Here is a 19,271-nt window from a genome sequence, read left to right on the forward strand (position 1 = left end):
TTTTCCCACATATAAAGTAAGTATAACAATCACTACCTTACACACTGAAGCACAGACTGGTGGTAACAGATCACATGCCTGGCACAACATGCTGCTCAATCAACAGATGATCTTACTCTCTAACTACTTTTCTTAATTTGGACCTAGTAGCTTCAAGATTTGCTAATTTCCCTCAACTGAAAAATCAGCAGGTCTTCAGAAAATGTTTGTTCAAAATCCTCCCAAACTTCCCCCTGCAGTCTCCATGTAGACGTAAGGTCACAGGCCTTGGAAATCAGGGTGGGGCAGAGGAAGGGTGGGTTTCCCAACCGGACAAGGCACACATCTCCCCTTCCACTGACTCAGATGCTTAAGGCTGAAGTTTAATTAAAAAAAAAAAAAAAAAAAAGAGAGAGAGAGAGGAACTTGAGGAAAATGGAAGAGAGACCAGCCATAAGAATGGCTGAGCATGCTTATGAATAAGCAAGGAATAGGGAGCCATGGGGAAAGAATCATTTGGGGAAGGAGTCAGACATGGAATTACAGTGGGCAGAGGGAAGCTTGTCCCCTGTCCTCATATCCATCAGTAACTAACATGTCTATGGAGAAATGTCTTGAGATCTCACGACTGATCCTGGCATCTGCAGCTGGGGCTTCAGGGGAAAGCACAGTGGTAGTAAAGTGAATTTTGGGGGAGATAGTCCTGATTTTGTTCCCGGCTCTACCGCTTACGGTGTGGTCACTTAACATCTCTAAGCCCCCTCATCTTTGAAACAGGTAGAACAGTATCTCCCTCTCAGGATTGCCAGGCCCTCTTCCTTGAATCCATGCCACTCTTTTGCATTGGTAAATGAGATTTACGCAATGACTGTGCTTGATTCCACCAAAACAAGTAAATTGCTAAAGAAAGGTTACACAATAGCCTTCCACCCACTGGCTACTTCTGATTTGAGAAATCAGCTGGCAGCAAAGGCTTTGAGGTTGATTAAAGGACCTGATAACTCCCTGCATCCCACACCAATCAAACCACTAATTTTGCTGCCCAGTTCATAGGAACTATTCCAGGCTAGAGGCTTAGGCCTCCCCACAATCAGTGAGTACTTTCTGGAGTGCCCTGCTCCCTTAGAAACCTGAGCCTGGAGACACTATGTGCCTCAGCAGGCTTCATTCACTCTCACTCCACAAGGGCAGGTACCCCTAATTCAGGAGAGGAAGCCAAACCTCCTGGCTACAAGGATGTAATGTCCCTGTCGTGGACCAAACAGCGAGGAGACTGTCCTAGAATCAGAGAATCAAAATTCCTACAGGGACTTCATCAAAGTCCTAGGATCCTGAAAAACAGTAGTTAGGAATGGGGTGAGCAGAGAACCAGAAAGTCTAAATCACCCTGCCTCTCATACTGGTCAGCAGCTCTGAGGTCCTGTCCGATCTGTCTTTACTTCCCCATGTGTGGGAAGATGTCTGGGCTGGAAGAATCCACTTCCTAATCATCAGTGTGACACGGCAGAAAGCAGAGAGTGTTTGACTTGCAGGGCAACTAGATGTTAATCTTTTCTCTGCTACGTACCAGCGGTATGACCCTGGACAAGTCACGCTGCCTCTCTGAATTTCTGCTTTCTCATGTATAGCATAAGGAGATTTGTTCATTCAAGAATAGATGAGAACTTCTATTCAAAACTCTGTGAAAGACACAGACGTGAATAAGTCCTTTGTGAAAAAAGAATAGAATCTTAAAGTTCTTTTCTTGTACTAATATTTTCCTTCTAATTGTTAAAATGCTGATTGGAAATATGATGTAGATTATAACAGAAAGGTATGTCTGCTCCCCAGCAACCCCCCTCCCCCCCACTACCACCACCACATGATGTGTGTGGAAGTCCCTTGCATAGAGAACTCACTCCATGAATGGAGTTCTCTTCTTCCTGGTCCTAGCTTCAAAATCGGAATCCTGTGGAATTCCAACAAAACCTCCTTAGAAAGCTCTGGCTGGATTCAGTCCGGCTCCTCAGGTCTGAACTAGCAGCGTCAGATGTGGGGTGAGTCACGCTCCATTTTTGCTAAGTCATTTGTGTTTCATTACATGATTTGCATACTGGTGAAACAGGTCTGTACTGTCCTCTCACTTCATTTCCATCACTCTGGGGACAGCTCCACTGAGAGTGAAAAGGAGGCTTTTGTCCTTCCTTCTGTCCCTGCCTGCTTTCTTCCTGGAAGTCTGTCCAGATCACTGACACCCAGAGGGAAAAACTTGATCCCTTTTCTCATCTGCTCAGTGGCTCAAACTTGGCTCTGGTTCACGGGCCTGGTGACTAGTCTACGTGATGCAGAACGAGAATTTCTCTCTGGGAAGCTATTCAACTACCTTCAGGACAAAAGAGAAATTTTTAGTTGACTTCCCTCCTCCTTTAGAAGGGAATCAGATCTTGTTCTCTACTATGATCAGGGACAGAAAAAGAAACTACCACTTTGCTGAGTACTGTTTTAGACACTGTGCTGGGCACATCAGATGACGTAGCCTGCATTGTGGCATGAACCTGTTAGGTGGGTACCATTGTGCCCATTTTGCAGGTAAAGAGAATGAGGCCAAAAGAGGTCGTGTCACTTGTTTGAGCCATGATTTACATGGAGTAAGATTTACCTCTTTCTAAGTCCATAGCTCTCACCCAAAACCACCTGGCTTCCTTAGGTTATCAGTGTTTTCTTTGCACACTAAGTATTAGGATCTTTTTTATTGGACTTCTTCTGTCTTTGAAGAAAAGAGGAGACTACGCAGATGTCATGGACTGAAGGACAGTCTGCATGAAACATCCAGAACTTCAGGCTGTTCTCATTTACCTGCCACACGCTTTTGTAACACCCATGTCTGAAACACGAGTGTACAGCTTTTGTAAGAGTAGAATTGCTGGCCCGAGCTTAAGCTAAGGGGCCTTGAACTGACTTAGGGTACCTCACAGCAGAGTGAACAACCCTTTCCTCTGTGCTCCAACCCTTCAAGCCTCCCTGAATCACAGCACTTATCCAGTTGTTTTGCAGCTACGTACTTTTCAGGCTTTCCACACAAAATGGAGCTCTTTTGATGTCCCCAGCTGCTCACACAAGGTCTAGTTACAGGTCAGTAACCCTGGAAGGAAGGATGGATGGATGGATGGATGGATAGACGGATGGATGGGTGGATGGATAAATGGGGGAGGTAGAGGGAAAAGAGAGCAAATATCTGGCACTGTGGTGGTTCCCTTGCAAACAATGGTCTTGTTCCTGCAAAGCAGGATCTGTGAGGCGGCCTCACGGGTGCTGCTCCCCACTGCTCCAGGATTCTAAACATGCTGAACAAAACCTCCATGACTAACAACCACAGGCCAGAGAACACGGCAGTCAGAGGACAGCCACTTCCCTGTTTCCCTGGGACCCGGCATACCCTCTGACACATCAACAGGTCTCATGGGCACCACAGTAAAAGAGTCATTAGGTCTTGCTTACACCACACAGGCCCCTTGTGACCTACCAAGTCAGCAACGAGGAGACAAACAGAATTCTAAATGCAATGGAAAGAAGCTTACAGCTTCTCTGGTGGATATAAACAAAGAGGGAATGCACAGCATGCCAAATGGTGAGGAACTGCAGGGAAATAAGGCTTCAAAGGAAATTAGGGAGTATTGAAGGAGGGGGCCTGTCATTTTTCTTATTTTTTTTCTAATTACAGTTTACTTTCAATATTATTTTATATTGGTTTCAGGTGTACAGCGGAGTGGTTAGACAGCCATATACTTTACAAAGTGCCCTCCCCCCAGATAATTCCAGCACCCACCTGACACCATGCATCGTTATTACAATTACTGACCCCGTTCCCTGTGCTGTACTTTACGTCTCTGTGACTGTTTTGTAACTGCCAATTCGTAGTTTTTAGTCCCGTCACCTCTTTCGCCCCGTCCCCCAACCCCTCTCATCTCTGGCAACCACCAGTGCACTCTTTGTGTGTGTGAGAGGGCTGTCATTTTAAACAGGGTGGCCAGGGAAGGCTGCTCCGCCCTGGAGAAGGCAAGGGGGCAAAGTGCAGATTCCTGAGAGAGGAACACAGCAGGGCCAAGGAAAAGGCCTCCCCAGGAACTTGCTGCCGAACCTGAGCTGCAAAAGGAAGAGCTGGGCCGGTGATCCCACACGACGCACCCTCCACTCCCTGCTTCCTACCAGCCACTGATGCTCTCTGAACCGACCACCTGCAGTTCCCAGTCACCATCCTCCTTCTCGCCTACACCAGGAGTCCTTCCACACCTCCCATCTTCACCCTACCCGAAGCCTTCCCGGGCTTCAGCCGCCCTGCTCTCGGATCAGCTGCCACAATTCTGAACTTCCATGACAACCTGCACATCCCCTTGTCCCCCCTGCACAATGAACCAGACTGTTGTCATGGTCTGCCTGCTTCTCTAAACGGAATTCTCCAAGGACTGGGACCATGCCCACCGTCAGCATGGTGCTTGGTGCATAATAGTCACTCGCTAAGTTTGTGCTGGATACTGAATGTGGAATGCATGGGGGAGGCCCTGGAGGGCAGGGCCCAGGTCTGATTTCACTCATCAGCCACAGAAGGTGGCAGATGCCTGGAACAGTGAGGAAATACCAAATATACTGCATGAATTGGTGCCTGCCCCGGTGTTTGCATTTTACCCAGACAACCAAGTCACCCTAGGTCCCTGGCCACGGAAGTGCAGGGCCAATCCAGCTGTGGTCCTCAGGCATTTAAGCCAGGGCTCAGGGGTAGAAAGTGCCCCTTATGTTTATATGCTGTGGGATTTTTCTTTTTTTCTTTTTGTTAATTTTTCTTGAATTTATTGGGGTGGCAATGGTTAATAAAAATTATATGGGTTTCAGGTATACAGTTCTGTACTATATCATCTATGTATTGTGTGTTTGTCCCAAGTCAAGTCTCCTTCCATCACCATTTATTCCTTCACCCTCTTCTACCCCCACCACCCCCTTCCCTCTGGTAATCACCTTATTGTGTCTGTGTCTGTGAGGTCCTCTCCCCCTCCCCCTAAGCTTCTATGCCTGGAGATAATTTGGTGTTTGGGGCATGGTTTTTCCAAGCCAACCATTTTACAAATTAAAACCCAATATGGCATGCCCTTCAGAGCCATGGGAGGCTCCAGATGACAGCTGGCGTTGAAAGGCCCAGAACAGGGATGGCCGGTGCCTCCAGCAGGTAACTTTCTCTGAACTCCATGGTGAAGTGGGCCTAAGTTTGTCTCCGATGGCTTCCCATCAATAGTTAGGGTAGTTCAAACTTCTTTCAAAGAGAACCATAGAGACTGAGAGAGAAATAGACACCATCTAATTCCACTCTTTCATTTGACAGATGGGGAAAGTGGGGTCTTGAGAAGAAAAGTGGCAATAACTGTGTAAAACAGACACAATGGTCTCCACTTCACAGGAGAGTACACTGAGTCCTGAAAGCTAAGTAACTCACTGACGGTTCCACAGCTAGTCACTGGCATGGCCAGAAGCATCCAGCTCTGTCTGACTCTAAAGGCAATAGCTGTTAATGCTACAGCCAACCAGTTCAAATGGGATGCTCCCCAAGGCTCCAGGGAAGCTGGGCATCACATGCCTTGAGAACAGAAGCACCCAGCTCCAGCACTTCCTGAAACCCAACATGAAAGCATCGGGGAGAGGGTCTAAAGGTTTCTCTGACTAACTGCAGGATTTCCCTTTGACGCTGACAGGTGGCAATGGTGTTCTTCAATTTTACTTTAGAAAGTTTTGTGAACTGGACGTTCAAAGGGTTGCGATTTCTGTGTAATATCACCTAAAAACGATCCTGGCAAAGAGCATTGTCTCTACTTTTTGGCTCTTAGCTGCAGAGGTTGTTTAAGGGCAAGATAACCTTTGATCTGAAAATAGAGCCTGTGCTTGCATATTGTATATGTGGGTGCCTGCGAGTCATGAATGCTGAATGCGTGTATGTTTGCAAGGGTTCCTAAGAGTGTGCGGTATTTGTATGAGTGTGTGTAATAACTGGCTTAGGAGATGAAGGATTAAGGGGGCTCTTCTTTTCCTCCCTCTCCCTTTCCTGTCTCCCACTCTTTTTCCCTCCCTCCTCTCTCTTTTCCTTCCTCAGGAAATATAAAGGCACTGTAATTTTCCCTCCTGCAGAGAGATGCAAATAAACATTCAATCAAAATCTACTTCTCACCCCCCCCCCCGAGACTTACTGAAATCATAGCCAGTAAGAAGGTGACTGAGGAGTGGGGGCCCGTTGGGGGGGCGGAGGAGCATCTCCCCCATTAAAGCAGATCTGAAGTAAGGCAGCGTGCCTTCACATGAAATTAAAATTAGGGTCAGGGCTCTGGCTGGTGTGGCTGAGTGGATTGAGCGCTGACCTGTGAATCAAAGGGTTGCCGGTTCAATTCCCAGTCAGGATGCCTGGGTTGCAGGCCAGGTCCCCGGTTGGGGGCATGCAAGAGGCAACCACACATTGATGTTTCTCTCCCTCTCCTTCAACCTCCCTTCCTCTCTCTCTAAAAATAAATAGATAAAATCATTTTTAAAAATGAGGGTCAGGGCCTTATATTCTTTAAGTTTATCCTGCAGAGGTTTGTTTTGTTTTGGTTTTGTAGTGCAATACAATGAAAAGACCATAAAATGACACTAGAACCATAAAGACGAAACTTCAAGTATGTTTTCTGCTTCTTTCTAGATGTAGAACTTCTACTGCTAACTTCTTAAAGTTGGTTGGTTTGTTTTAAACTGAAAGCAGGGTAATCACAACGTGTCCCATTGGGTTTTGGGAGAATCGAATATCCCCATGCGAGCTCCACACAGTGCCTGGCACACACAACACAGGCACCAGGAACCTGTCAGCACCTTTACCTTACAGCAGTGGAGCAACGTGTACAATGTGGGTTTCAGAATTATTCAGTTTTTCTCTCAGAAGAAAGTGAATAAATATGGAAAAACAAAAACACATCTACTTCTTTAAGCACCTTTACAAAACACTGAAATTACATTTGTAAAATTGCCCTTATCCCAGAGTGAAAAGAAAAATGGAACAGAAAACTAAATATCTTTGCTAAATCATTTTTTCTAAGAGCAAAACAAAAACAACAACAAAAATGAAGAACAGAGGGAAGTTTTATTCACAAATAAATAAAATCCACATTCAGTGTTTTAATAAATTGGAGCCCACCTTTTTAGCTTGTACCCAGAGCCCTCCAAACTTGGAAAGGATTGGGGAAAAACAAAACAAAACAACAGCAAAAAAAAAAACCCCGATGTTTTGTTTTTTTAATAAATAAGTTGAAATCAAAACAGCCTATGCTCCTCTGAGCTACATCTGACCTCAGGGCATCCTCACCCTGAATTCCATCAAAGAGGCCGAAAGCAGGAAGTGCCCCTGGGATCTCACTCAAGGGGAGGGGCAAGGCAGGGGAACCCTAGTTAAAGCACGGAGAGTAACAGACCAGCCACTGTCCATGCAGCAGCTGGAGGGGAACAGGGACTTCTGCACTGTCCCAGCATCTCCAGGGAGTCAGAGCAGATGTGGCCATGGGAAGGGCAGCTTGGGCACTCAGATCATGGCTCCAGAACCAGCTGAAGGACTTCTGATATTCTACTGAACGCCTCTGGATCTGAGCAATGGGATAAGGAATTTGTACCTCACTGTGTTATTATGAGGTCTGTGTGCTCACGTATGCGGAAGTATTTTGTAAAACCAAAAATCACTCTCTGTAGGCAGGTGGTGAGTTTTGAAGCCCTTCCATCAGGGAAACACTACATGGATTGTGACCAGAAGGCTTGGATTTGAGCGACAGTTCTAGCATCTGAAATTTTGGCAATTCATTTGAATCTCTGAGTCTTAGCTGGTAATCCTTTCCCATAACAGAAACAATATTAGTTCTGACATAAGGTTCTTATAATGATCAACTGAGTTAATGGATTTTCAGAAAACAGTGCTTATTACTGTAAAATGTTACACAAGTGTCTTTATCACTTTATAATTTCAAAATGGGTACACAGTTCTTATCAAGCAGCTACAGTAAATATTATTTTTATTTGAAAAGTGAGAAAACCCTAGAAAGTAAAACAATTTCTGCTAAGTGTGTGGCTGAGCTCAGAATAGAATTTAATTTTTCTAGCTAATCTCTCTTTTTTTTCAAGGATTTCACAGTAAAACTGTCCTTAACCAATCTGGGATGATTATGTACAGAAGGGATCTAAGCTGGGGCTAGATGCTAGACGTTGGAATCAGAGGGCAGGTACTTACCACCAAATACAGCATAGTATACATGGAGAAGGAGGCATGGCCAGAGAAGAAGGACTTCCTGTAAGAGCAAGAGAGGGCCATGAAAGGGCCATATTCACATTCCTGATCCAAGTTTGTCTACCGGTCTTCCCTCCCTAAGATTTTGACCTTGAGAGCAGACTATCTTGTTTGTTTTTGTGTCCTTTATGGTGCTTTGGACAAATTGCCTGGAATCTCACAGGCCCCCACAAATGCATGAATAAACAAAGGAATGACTGCATGAACTTACCAATGCTATGTCATGATTGTTCATTTATGTATCTATCTCAATCATCTGGCTGTGAGTTCCTGAACAACAGGAACTCGGCCATACTTGCCCAACAGACCCAGAGCCCGGCACTGGGCCTGGCACCTAGCAGGTACTTAGAACATGCTCATTAAACGGCCTGCATCAAAGAAGTGCACAAGGGCATGGGAGATGATGTCTCACCTGGCTTCCTGGACTCGACTGTCATCGCCTCTGCACTTGTAGTTCTGAACATAGCCCTCAGAGCAGTTGATCAGGCTGAAATCAGGGTTGCAGACACTCAAGAAATGAGGACGCAGGCGTCCTATGGAGACTTTGGCAATGTCTGTGAAGGACTGGCTAATGGCACAGCCAAAGAGGAAGCAACCCACTTGCTTGTAGAGGGCTGCCACGTAGGGATTCTGAATCGTTGACCGGGACTTCTCCTTTAGATAATAGATCCGGTAGAACTCCCCTGTGATGATCTAAAAGGAAGCCAATAGGGGAATTAGTATCAAGACCCATCATCAATAATAATACTGTAAAGGACACTCACTGATATAAGAGAAGGTTCAGTATATGACTACAAGTTATAATCTAGGAAACCCCAATTTTCTACGTAAGTGTAAAGATATAAATGTGCCCAGGAGGAAAGTTCAAAAGTGCTAACATGGTCATTATTTCCCTTTTTCAAGAAAGTCCTGCATAGCCATATAGTACCTTCATGATAAGAAAAACATACAATTAAATATATTGTTATATAAATATATATATCTCTTAACAACAAAAAAAAGATAAATAAGTTAGCTATCTAAAATACAATTAGATGAAGACTCAAGGACACGGGTAAGGGTGGCCAGGATGTCAGAGGATCTGAGCAAATGTGAGGACTCTGGGATTTGGGGTAAAGGATCACCAACCACGATCTAACTGTACAAAGGGCCTCAGCTTGTGCCAACATTGAGCCACAGTGGGAGTTTTTGTAGTAAAGAGCAAACGCCCCAAGACTAAGTCCTGGGTTTGAAGCCAGGCTCTGTCACCTACCTGGTGTCCTTTAGCACTAACTTAACCTCTCCAAACTTCACTTTCCTTCTCCACGAAAGGTGGCTGTACACCTTTGCAGAGTTGTTGGCTTAAATATGATAAATGAACTGGGCTATAGGAAATGATTCTTCCCTCTTCCTTTTTAGAAGTATGGTATAATGAAATGAACACTGATTTGCAAACCAGGGAGCTTTCAATACAATGTCCTTCAGTGTTTGTGAATTTCTTCAAGTCTGCCTGCAGTGTCCCTTCAATCCTGAAGGACTGCAAATGAGTCTTGATTTTCATACCCTTCCTCCATCCCACAATGTCTCCTCTTTGACACTCAGGGGACATTTATCACTCTTAAACAAACAAATTAAAAAAAAAAAAGCCACTGGGCCACCAATTACTGAATATCTACTTCATACCAGGCATTGCTTTTATAAACTTTATTTCATGAAATCCTCACAACAACCATGACAGATACATTGAGGCTCAGAGAGAGGAAGCACTTCAACTGAAGCTGCCTGGTTTTATATTAAGAATGTGGGATCTGCTGATTCTCTACGTTGCCTACGCAATAGGGGACCAATTCTGCTTTGGTGATACACCAAACCACACAGCCTGTTGCCCTTGTCTTAACTCCACAGTACAGCTCTGGCCACTTCCTTGTCGCAACCACAGTCCAGAGAGAGTGATGTTCAACTCATCACTCACCACAAAGTGCCTTTCACTCTTCCTCACAGGGCAGGATGAGCCACACTCGCCCTTTCAGAGAGCAGAGAGCACGTTCACAACCGCAAGGGAAGTGACAGACTGACACATGGGGGCCCGCCTTTCCAAAGTCTCCTGTTATTTTTTTCACAGTGAAGGAAGGCACTGAGGCATGGGGACTGATCCAAGTCCTCAAGGGCGCCAAAGTCTGGGGCTAGGATGGCCATGTAAGGAGGGGCGTGCCAGCTGGGCCCAGGGCCAACAGGTGCAGCAGTGAGAACAGCTACCTCCACTGCTAAAACTCAGGCAGCGATTCTGTGTTTAAAGTGCTTGCTGGTTCTAAGTGCTACACTTTGGTTTCCCAAATCACATTGAGTGTGATCCTATATTAGAGGGAGACCATGAAAGACCAGTCCGGCCCAGCATCCTGGCTCAGCCACCCACCCCCTGGGTGAGCAGGACCAATACCTGATCCCGCAGAGGCGCTCAGAGACTATCAGTTGAACAAATGAATGAATGAAAGGGAGCAGGACAGTAGTCCTCACAATTGCTTTATTGCAAAATGGGAAATATCCTCTAAACATTACCAAGAGTCCTTTGATAACACGTTGCAGAGATTAAAATCTAAGAAGCACAGCAAGTCAGAAATGAAAGGGTCCATTATATACAGAAAAAAAAAAAAAACTGAGGTCCAAGTTAACTCACAGCTAAAGATTAGACCCAGGTGTTCTGAGTCCCCACCCAGCATTCTTTCCTACCATTCCTGATCTAATTCCCCTTTTGAACCTGTTTACACTTTTACCCTATGTAACCTTACAGGCTAACAAGTTCCAGATGTTTTTTACCGCCATCGTGTTCTCTCTTTCTTATTCTTCTTCATTTATGTCAGGCTCATGTGACTCTAGATGCAGGGGCAAGAACACCAGACTAGTAGTCAAGGGGCCAGGGTTCAAGTCCTGACTCATTGAGTGAATGTGGAATAAGTTAGGCTCTCCGTTTGCAAAATGAGGGTGCTAGACTCCATGATTTATTACCTCATAATTGCCATGACATTTAGTCTCAACTCTCCTGTGCTACCTCCACCGCGAGCCTCCCAACCCGGCAACAGCAATAAGCAGTAGGAAGGCAAAGTGCTTCCTCAGAGATGACTGCAGGCAAGAGGTGGAACCAAGGCCCCGTGCACCGTCCCTGTCCTTGGATCGCTCCTGAGGTCCTTGAACCATACCACTGCCACAGATTAAGAAACTGTTTCTAAATTGACTCAGCTTGAGCATGATTTCCTGTTTGATGCTGGCAAAGAACACATGGGTTTCCGCTGCAAATTAGCATCTCTTACGTGAATTTACTAATGAATCGCATGTTAGTCACTCCTCTGCTTCGGTCAGCTTAAAAAGGGTCTGATTACAACTCAAAATTCCTTTGGGTTCTAACATCCCTTCATTTTAAAACTTCGGTTTTTTGTGCCGTAGTCTTGCAAACAGAAAACTGCTAATTAAAATGCTTCCTCCAGAAAAAAAATTAAAAATTAAATTAAATGCTTTCTCTGATCGTGGGAAGAGAAAGAGAATATTTTATGGTACCTCAAATTCCTAATAATAGTGTTAATCATAACAGCAATCACTCCCATTTCTTTTGCACTTTACAGTTTCATTTAATCTGCAACTCTGTGGAGAAGATATATCCATTTTATAGATGGTAATACCAAGTCTCTGAGAGGTGCTGATTTATCTGCAGGATTAAAAGTAGAGTCCAGATATTCGGACTCCCAAGATCCAAGATTCATGGCAGTCTCCACTGAGGTAATTTTATTATTGCTATTGTTATGAAAAACAGTTTCCACTGTAGTGTAAGAATTGTATATTTTCAAGGATCAGGCCAGGCTGAAGCCAATTAGCAGACACATGACTCCAGGACCACATGGCTTCTGGACCAGCCATGACAGATCTTGGAGTTAATGAGCAACAAATTATGTATTTTCTCTATCCCCTTGTACAGAAGGGTCGGGGAGTCGACAACACAGCCATAAATCATCATTATGAACCAGCCGGACTTGGCTTCTTGTAATCCTAACCCTTAAAAGACCATTTAATGAAATTCGGGCTGTGAATGACGGCCTGCATACCTCACCTCTGCAGAAGGCGAAGGCTTAAATTGTTTTCTGACACGTTACACACCTAACTCTGGAGTCCCAGATTTACTGCTTTCGGACTTTATTCATTACAATGTTTTTATTCCTGGGTAATAAAATAAGATCTTCTCTCCCCTCCCTCTCCCCCTACAAAGGCTCTGTCCCCACCCCCAGACGCCTGCCCCTGGAGCCCTCCTTTCTGCTTCAGTCAGCAAGGTTGTGATATGTACGTTTCACTGCTGAGAAAAATGCCTTCAATGTTGATCCCTTTCTGAAACAGCAAGCAACAGATCTGGGGGTGGGGGGAGGGTAGTGGGGGGGCTGGGGCGCGGCGGGGGAGTGCAGATGGCTGGCTGCCAGGCTAGCAGAGAACTCTCCCCTACCTGCCTCTTAAAGCCCTTGGCACAGAATCTGGAAACTAATAAACTGGGAAAGCATTGCAATTAAGCTACGAAGGGACAGAAAGGGATCAGTCCGTGCCTGAGAACGGCTGCAATTTGGCGGGGAGGCTGTCTCCAACTGTAAGAGAACCACTCTTTCTGTCTTTTCTGGCAAAAAAAGAGCTCAGCTACCCACCTATGCACAAGTATTGAACTGTTCTGGAGAGGAAATATGGAGAAACATGAGGACAGGTTTTTTGGATACGAGAGAGCATAGGGTGGTGAAGGAAGCACTGACTTCTGAAAGCCAGCAAAACCCTGATCTAAATTCCATCTCTCGCCTTAGGCAAGTGACTTCACCTCTCTGGGTTTAGGTCTCCTTGTCTATAAAAGAAGACTGATAGTATCTACCTGGTAGGCTCGCCAAGGCAACTCAAGAAGGTGAAAGTCCAATGCCCTGCACCCAGCAGAGGAGCCCTCCAAAAATTAATTTTCTTCTTCCATTGCAAAAGGGGAAAGAAAATATTAAATACTTGTAGAGAATAGCTTTTCCAAGATAATTCCGAGAACTCGCTGAGAACATTGCAAGCTAAAGTTGAGAAGTTATGCCCCTCCAGGGTAGAACCAGGAAACGAGTGTGTGCATGACGTGGGCTCTGACCATTTTACCTAAGATGGCTTTTTCAAGCGAACAAAGTGGAAGGGAAGTCTAAACCCAAGGCAGAAAGGGCAGACTGTATTGTTTGTGTTATTTTTAAACATCCCACTCTATTTTAAATTATCTCAAGAAAAGTAAGATTTTTGCCCAGTGTTTCAATGAGCTCTCTTTTTAGAGAGGCATCTCCTTCCCCTACTGAGTTCGAAGGACCAACCTCCCTATATTCTGATCTGCTTGAATAATAATATTTGCATAGCACTTTACAGCTTACAAAGCAGTTTCACATCTACTGTTACTTGCTTCTCACAATGCCTTGCGAGTTACTAAATTATTATTGATAGCTTAAAAGTGAGTCTGATGAAGGGAAGAGGCCAGTGAATCACTCTCGATCAGAAATAAGGTCGTGGCTGAGCTGTTGCTGCAGCCTGGACCCCTCCTCATTTAGTTTTTATGCTCTGTCTGATGGCATCGAGCTGGCTCTCTCTTAGAAGTCCTAGCAGGCAGCGGGGTCTGTCTCCAGTGAGATGGGTGTTGCACCTGGTAAGGACATGTATTCGTCAGGCACTCAGACATCCAGGTCCTTGCTGGTCGCAGAGCACCGACTTGTTCTTTCCCATGTCAGTTGTGCAGATTAATGAACATCTTTCAATCTGGAAGAGATTCCTTCAACAAACATTTTTTTTTCTCAGTTTATTTCTCAGTCCCAAGGGAAAGGAAACAGAACGTATCTAGGTCCTGCTTCTAAGGATGAAGGCACAGATGTAACTGTATTTAGATGCTCAATGCTAAGTCTATTGCAAGAAAATGCAGTATGTGAGTGACTACAAATGATGACAAATTTCATTCTTCTCTCACTTGGTTGTCCTCAGCCTCTTTGGCAGGAGATCAGTGCTTCAGACTGTGAAAGGCAATGAGGATATAGATCTGTCCAAGGCCATCAGTGGACTGGCCCTACGGGTAAGTCAAAACTCCAACATCTAGAATACGGACAACAAAGAGGCCAGATAGGGGCCACCGAAGCTACCCATGGCTGATGTCATCAGCGGCCACCCTATGCCCATTGCTCTTATGAAGATGGCAGTCTGAAGCATGAAGCCTCATTCTTTTCCCAAAAGTCAAGGACTCAAAGCCATGGTCTCCCAGATGACTAGCTCTGCCTGTCCATGCAAGAGTCTCCTGGCTGTTCTTTCCCAGTACTGCCTATTGCCCATGTCTTACTTTTTTTGACATTCAGTTTCCTGTTTCCTTAAGATAGCACCACAGTGCTTTTCTTCCTATTTCTCAAATACCTTTCTCCTTCCAGTGGCTCCACTACTGGGTTCTACCAGATAAACGCGGGTCTTCCCTAACATTGTATTCTTGCTGTCTGCTGTGATCTCAGCTGCTTCAAAAGTTTCGGTTACACTTTTGTGAAGATGACCTCCACAAGGATCTCTCTCCCTCCCTCCCTCTCCCTCTCCCTTCCTCTCCCTCTTCCCCTTCCCCCCTTTCCGTTCCCCTCCCCATCCCTCTCTAGTTTCAGCGTACACCTCACCGCTATCAGCTCTATTCCAATCTTCGCTCAAATCTCCCAACTGGTTATCAAATCAATGTTATTAGGGCAGAATCTTAACCATTCCACTCATTTCAGCTTTTGTCCCAAACCTCACTTTCCTTTCCTCCATTTCTGCTTAAGGTGCCACAAAACATAACTTCAAAGACGTGACATCATAGGCTCCTCCATGTCCTTTACCCCACTGCTGTCCAGTTCCGCTCACCCCGCGTCTGCAAGGCGTCTCACACATCACCTTTTCTCTCTCTTCCCCTTGCTTTGCCACCACTGTGGTTCAGGGCTCACCTTCACCTGAGCTGGAAAATTGACCAAACTAACTTAAAATACTTCCATCAATCTCTAGCCTATTAATTGCAGGAAAAAAAAAAACTCCTCAGCATTCAAGGAATTTCACAACCTCACTGTAATCTTTTCCTGTCTTATCTTTGTCTACTCCCTTATACTCTATTTCTCCAGCCAAGCGGGTCTATTGTTCAGTCTCTACTATCCCTGAAGCAACGTCCTCAGCCTGGAATGCCGGGATGTCTGATGTAAGTCCCAAATGCCTTCAAAGTAGAGCTCAAGTGCCAACAAGTATACTAGGTTAGACTTCTGGCTCTTTTCTGTAAGGGTCTTACACAACTGAGCTGAGAATTCCCAGTTTCCTTTGTGTCAAAAGGGGCATGTTGCAGTACCAACAGCTCAAGGGCTGTTGTTGATAATTCACTGGGTGAAGTGCTCAGTGAATGAGGATGATGATGAAGCCTTTGCCAATGGTTGTTCTCTGAATACTTGTAGCACTGTACGGATGTCTCAGACCGTTTGCAGCACTTGGCCTGTTTGTGTTTGAAGCTCTCCCCTCTTGGGGGCCCCCCACCCTGCACTGCCCTCACTCTCTTCTTCTCTGACCAATTCTTTCCTCTCCTCGAGGGTCTAACAGTAGAGTCAGTCTTGTACTTGCCCTGCTTCCCTTTTAGACCATAAGCTCTGAGTGACAGTATGTGTCTCATACATCCGTTTCTAGCACAAGCTGCCTGTCACATCCCCGCCTGTTACAGGGGAGAGAAGCATCTGCACGAGCCACTTCATACAAAACACTACCGCACATCGCCAATTGTAGGCAGCCACCTGCCCGTTGATCTCGATGTTTTGTCTTTCTCTGTGCATTGAGCTCTCCAAGCCCAATATCTAAAAGCTTCAATAGCTCATTAAATTAAGAGCACTTTGCAGAGCACCAAGCACTGAGTGGGCCTTCAATAAATGTCAGTTCAAGTGCTGGGCTTTGAAGTCAGACAGACCTGGGTTTTAATTCCTGCTCCCCCATTCACCAAGCAGAGTAACCTTACTCTGGTCAGTCACCCTTGTAAGCCTCAGTCCCCTCCCTCCCTCCTTGTAAATGGGGTAAATAATACCTATCTCATGCCGCTGTTGAGAAGGGTTTAAGATAAGGCATCTTAGTTTCTGGCCCATTAGGTAACTTGAAAATGTTATCCAACTTTCTACCCATCCCCTAATACACCCTGACTCAGAGGTTTCTGAGCCTCTTAAGCATTCTCACTTAAAATGAGAAAACTGTCACCTTCATATTAGATATATTTTTCAAATAGTCATTAAGTCCTCGGAGCGCCACCTAACTAAGGAAGACTTGCAGCAGCTCTCCCTTCTTCCGGAGCTTGAGTCGGGTGTCGGAGGACAAATTACAGTACAGCCTAATCTCCATGCCTGTGTCTTGTGAAATCACAAATAGATGCCCCCACCCACCACCCCTCCAGGGATAAGAGGGTCTCAGAAGAACTCCACAGCCCTGTGATCAGGGGATGACACAGCTGAAGGATTAATGGGGCCACTCTCTGTTGGTGGTCTTGGTAATTGCACAGATGGAGTGGACTGTAAAGTGGGGGACAGGGTCTCCCACTAAGGCACCGCTGGGCCAGCACGACTTCACTTTTTTCAGAGTTAAAAACTCGACTAACCTTTAATGAGGAGGCAATCTTGGGGAACCTTGTTTTCTTGGCAGTGCTTTCTCAGATAAAGGGAGATGGGGGTAGGGAGGAAGTAATGAAGTCCAGATGTAGGCAAACTGAACCTGATCCTGAATAAACAAGTCTTAGAGGTATTAAGCTCTTCTTCATGTCTCTCCAGCAAGAAATTTTCGTGTGGTACAGAGCAGGTTCCGTGTGCATCATGGACCATATTTAAGATTTTAGGGAAGCAAATAGGACATTCTCTGACATCTTTGAACCCAATACTTTTTTATTTTCTGCTGAAAATGTATGGCTGCCTGTGATTTTTTAAAGATTTTATTTATTTAGCTTTAGAGAGAGGGGAAGGGAGGAGAAAAAGAAGGAGAGAAGCATCAAAGTGTGGTTGCCTCTCGCACACCCCCGACCAGGGACCTGGCCCGCAACCCAGACGTATGCCTTGACTAAGAATTGAGCCGGCAACCCTTTGGTTTGCAAGTTGGCACTCAATCCACTGAGCCACACCAGCCAGGGCCCACCTGTGGTTTTTACAAACATAGGTTGAGCACTAAAGTCTGTGTCTTGTAGTAGCAATAAATAATCAAATCGGACTTATTCATATCCTGATGCAGCTAACAGGGTAAGCAGGAAACAGACAAGTAAGTAGATATGACACTTTAGCACTGTCACTGCAAAGACAGAGGTGGGTCCAGTGGTCTCAGGGACTTATGGAAGGTGGGGTATAAGGCAACTGAAGATGAAAATGTCTGGTGTTTATTTAGCACCTACCATGTGCAGGAGGGAAAGGCCTGGTCTCTGCCTTCCAGGAACCTATTATCTAGCTGGGGAGACAAGAAACAAATCACATTACAAGGCAATGTGTATTGAAGGTGCTATTTTGAGACAGGGCAGCTTCTAGCAGTTTAGTGATGAGAGTAAACATGTGGCTGGTTGGGATAACGTTCACCACTGTGTGCCCAGCACCTGCCACACCATGGGTGTTTGATAAATAATTGTAGGAGATATGAGGGCTTTCGAAAGCAGCCGTGGTGTCATTATTTTCTTTTAAAGCCTTGGCCTGAGATTCAGAGGACTCCTGTTCTGACCCTGCTACTAATTAGTTATGGGAAAGTCACTTACTATCCTTGAGCTCCTGTTGCCTAAGCTGTAAAAATCGACCTCCCATGATGACTGCCAGGTGCCACAAGAGGATGTGCACATAAAGGCCACTTTGTAAACCGCACGACACTGAAGAAATGAAAAAAATGATTCTCACTGACGATACACATAATGTCACTTAATTTGACCGCCAAAACAAGCCAATGGAGTTGGTCAACTACTGTCAACAACTTACAGAAAAGGAAGGTGTAGCTCTTTTCGAAGGGAGTCAATGGCTTTGCCTGAGTTTGAAGGACACGTAAGAAAATAAGCACAGAAGCTGCTACATGAACCTAAGTTAGGTGATGCCAGAATCGGAGCTTTTCCTCCAGTTAGGAATATTATTACAGAGGATTAGTTTCAATGGGATCGAAGAGGAAAAGTAGCTTTTTTATGTCTGGAGAGAGAAGAGGATTCCCTCATGCATCAACTCCTAGATATGAAGAATCTATATAAACCCTTTTCAAGGCTTGACCAAAGTGATCGCTGATCCCATGTTTATTTAAAAAGAATACTGAGCATTTTTTCCAAATTAAAATCTTTGCCTATAATACTCTTCACAGCACAGCACCAGGCAACATGAGAGGAGTCTAGATAGGAGATGAAATTTTACTATTTGCTCCTGATCTCACTGCTGCTAGAGTCATTAAACCTTTATAAGGCAGGGATAGAATCCATCGCTGTGTGGATTTGGAAGGAATTCTTATTATGCTAATTCCAGAATCTGAGGTACATCTGAAAAAGAGGTCAGCATGACTAGATTTTTCCCTGTCTCCTGCCATAGAAGAGTATCTGCTTTCTCTATAACTTCTGACAATCTCTACCACCCCATTCCTTTCCTTTGTTATGGGGACATTCAAACTGAAGCAAGAAGCAAGGGCACCCAACGAGTCAAGGCTTCCCTTGTTATTTGAAGCAAGCCTGACATTTGGCAGGGGATGGTGATTAGATTTCCAGCTCTGAGCACCCACCTACCATCCCTGCCTGTCACTCCTGCCCTCTGATCAGAAGCGGGTTCTGGGTGGCGCCAGCTGGGCTCTATGACTCCCCATAATGGAAAACCGGGAAAGAAGTTGTTGTCATTTGTTTAATTTAAGCTGTAGAGCTTTTCCTGAAATGTGTCTACTAAAGTGGATGATCTTCTTTTCCTCTGAGGTCTTTGCTTTGACTTTTTCCATGAAGCCTATGGCACTCAATGGCACATAAATGGGCAAG

General features: G+C 45.1%; 1 protein-coding gene across 1 annotated transcript in view; it reads right to left on the reverse strand.

Moving 5' to 3' along the window:
• Positions 1 to 19,271, reverse strand: part of PLPP3 (phospholipid phosphatase 3) — a 74,342-nt gene that overhangs the window by 15,390 nt on the left and 39,681 nt on the right. Inside the window, exons 3-4 of the mRNA XM_090269536.1 lie at positions 8,706 to 8,986; positions 8,237 to 8,294 (exon numbers count right to left, since the gene is read on the reverse strand). Coding sequence (XP_090125662.1) covers positions 8,237 to 8,294; positions 8,706 to 8,986 — 339 coding nt within the window. The remainder of the gene's footprint in view (positions 1 to 8,236; positions 8,295 to 8,705; positions 8,987 to 19,271) is intronic.

The sequence above is a fragment of the Furipterus horrens genome, unplaced genomic scaffold, assembly GCF_987537825.1.
Source record: "Furipterus horrens unplaced genomic scaffold, mFurHor1.1.pri manual_scaffold_3, whole genome shotgun sequence".
Classification (NCBI taxonomy): domain Eukaryota; kingdom Metazoa; phylum Chordata; class Mammalia; order Chiroptera; family Furipteridae; genus Furipterus; species Furipterus horrens.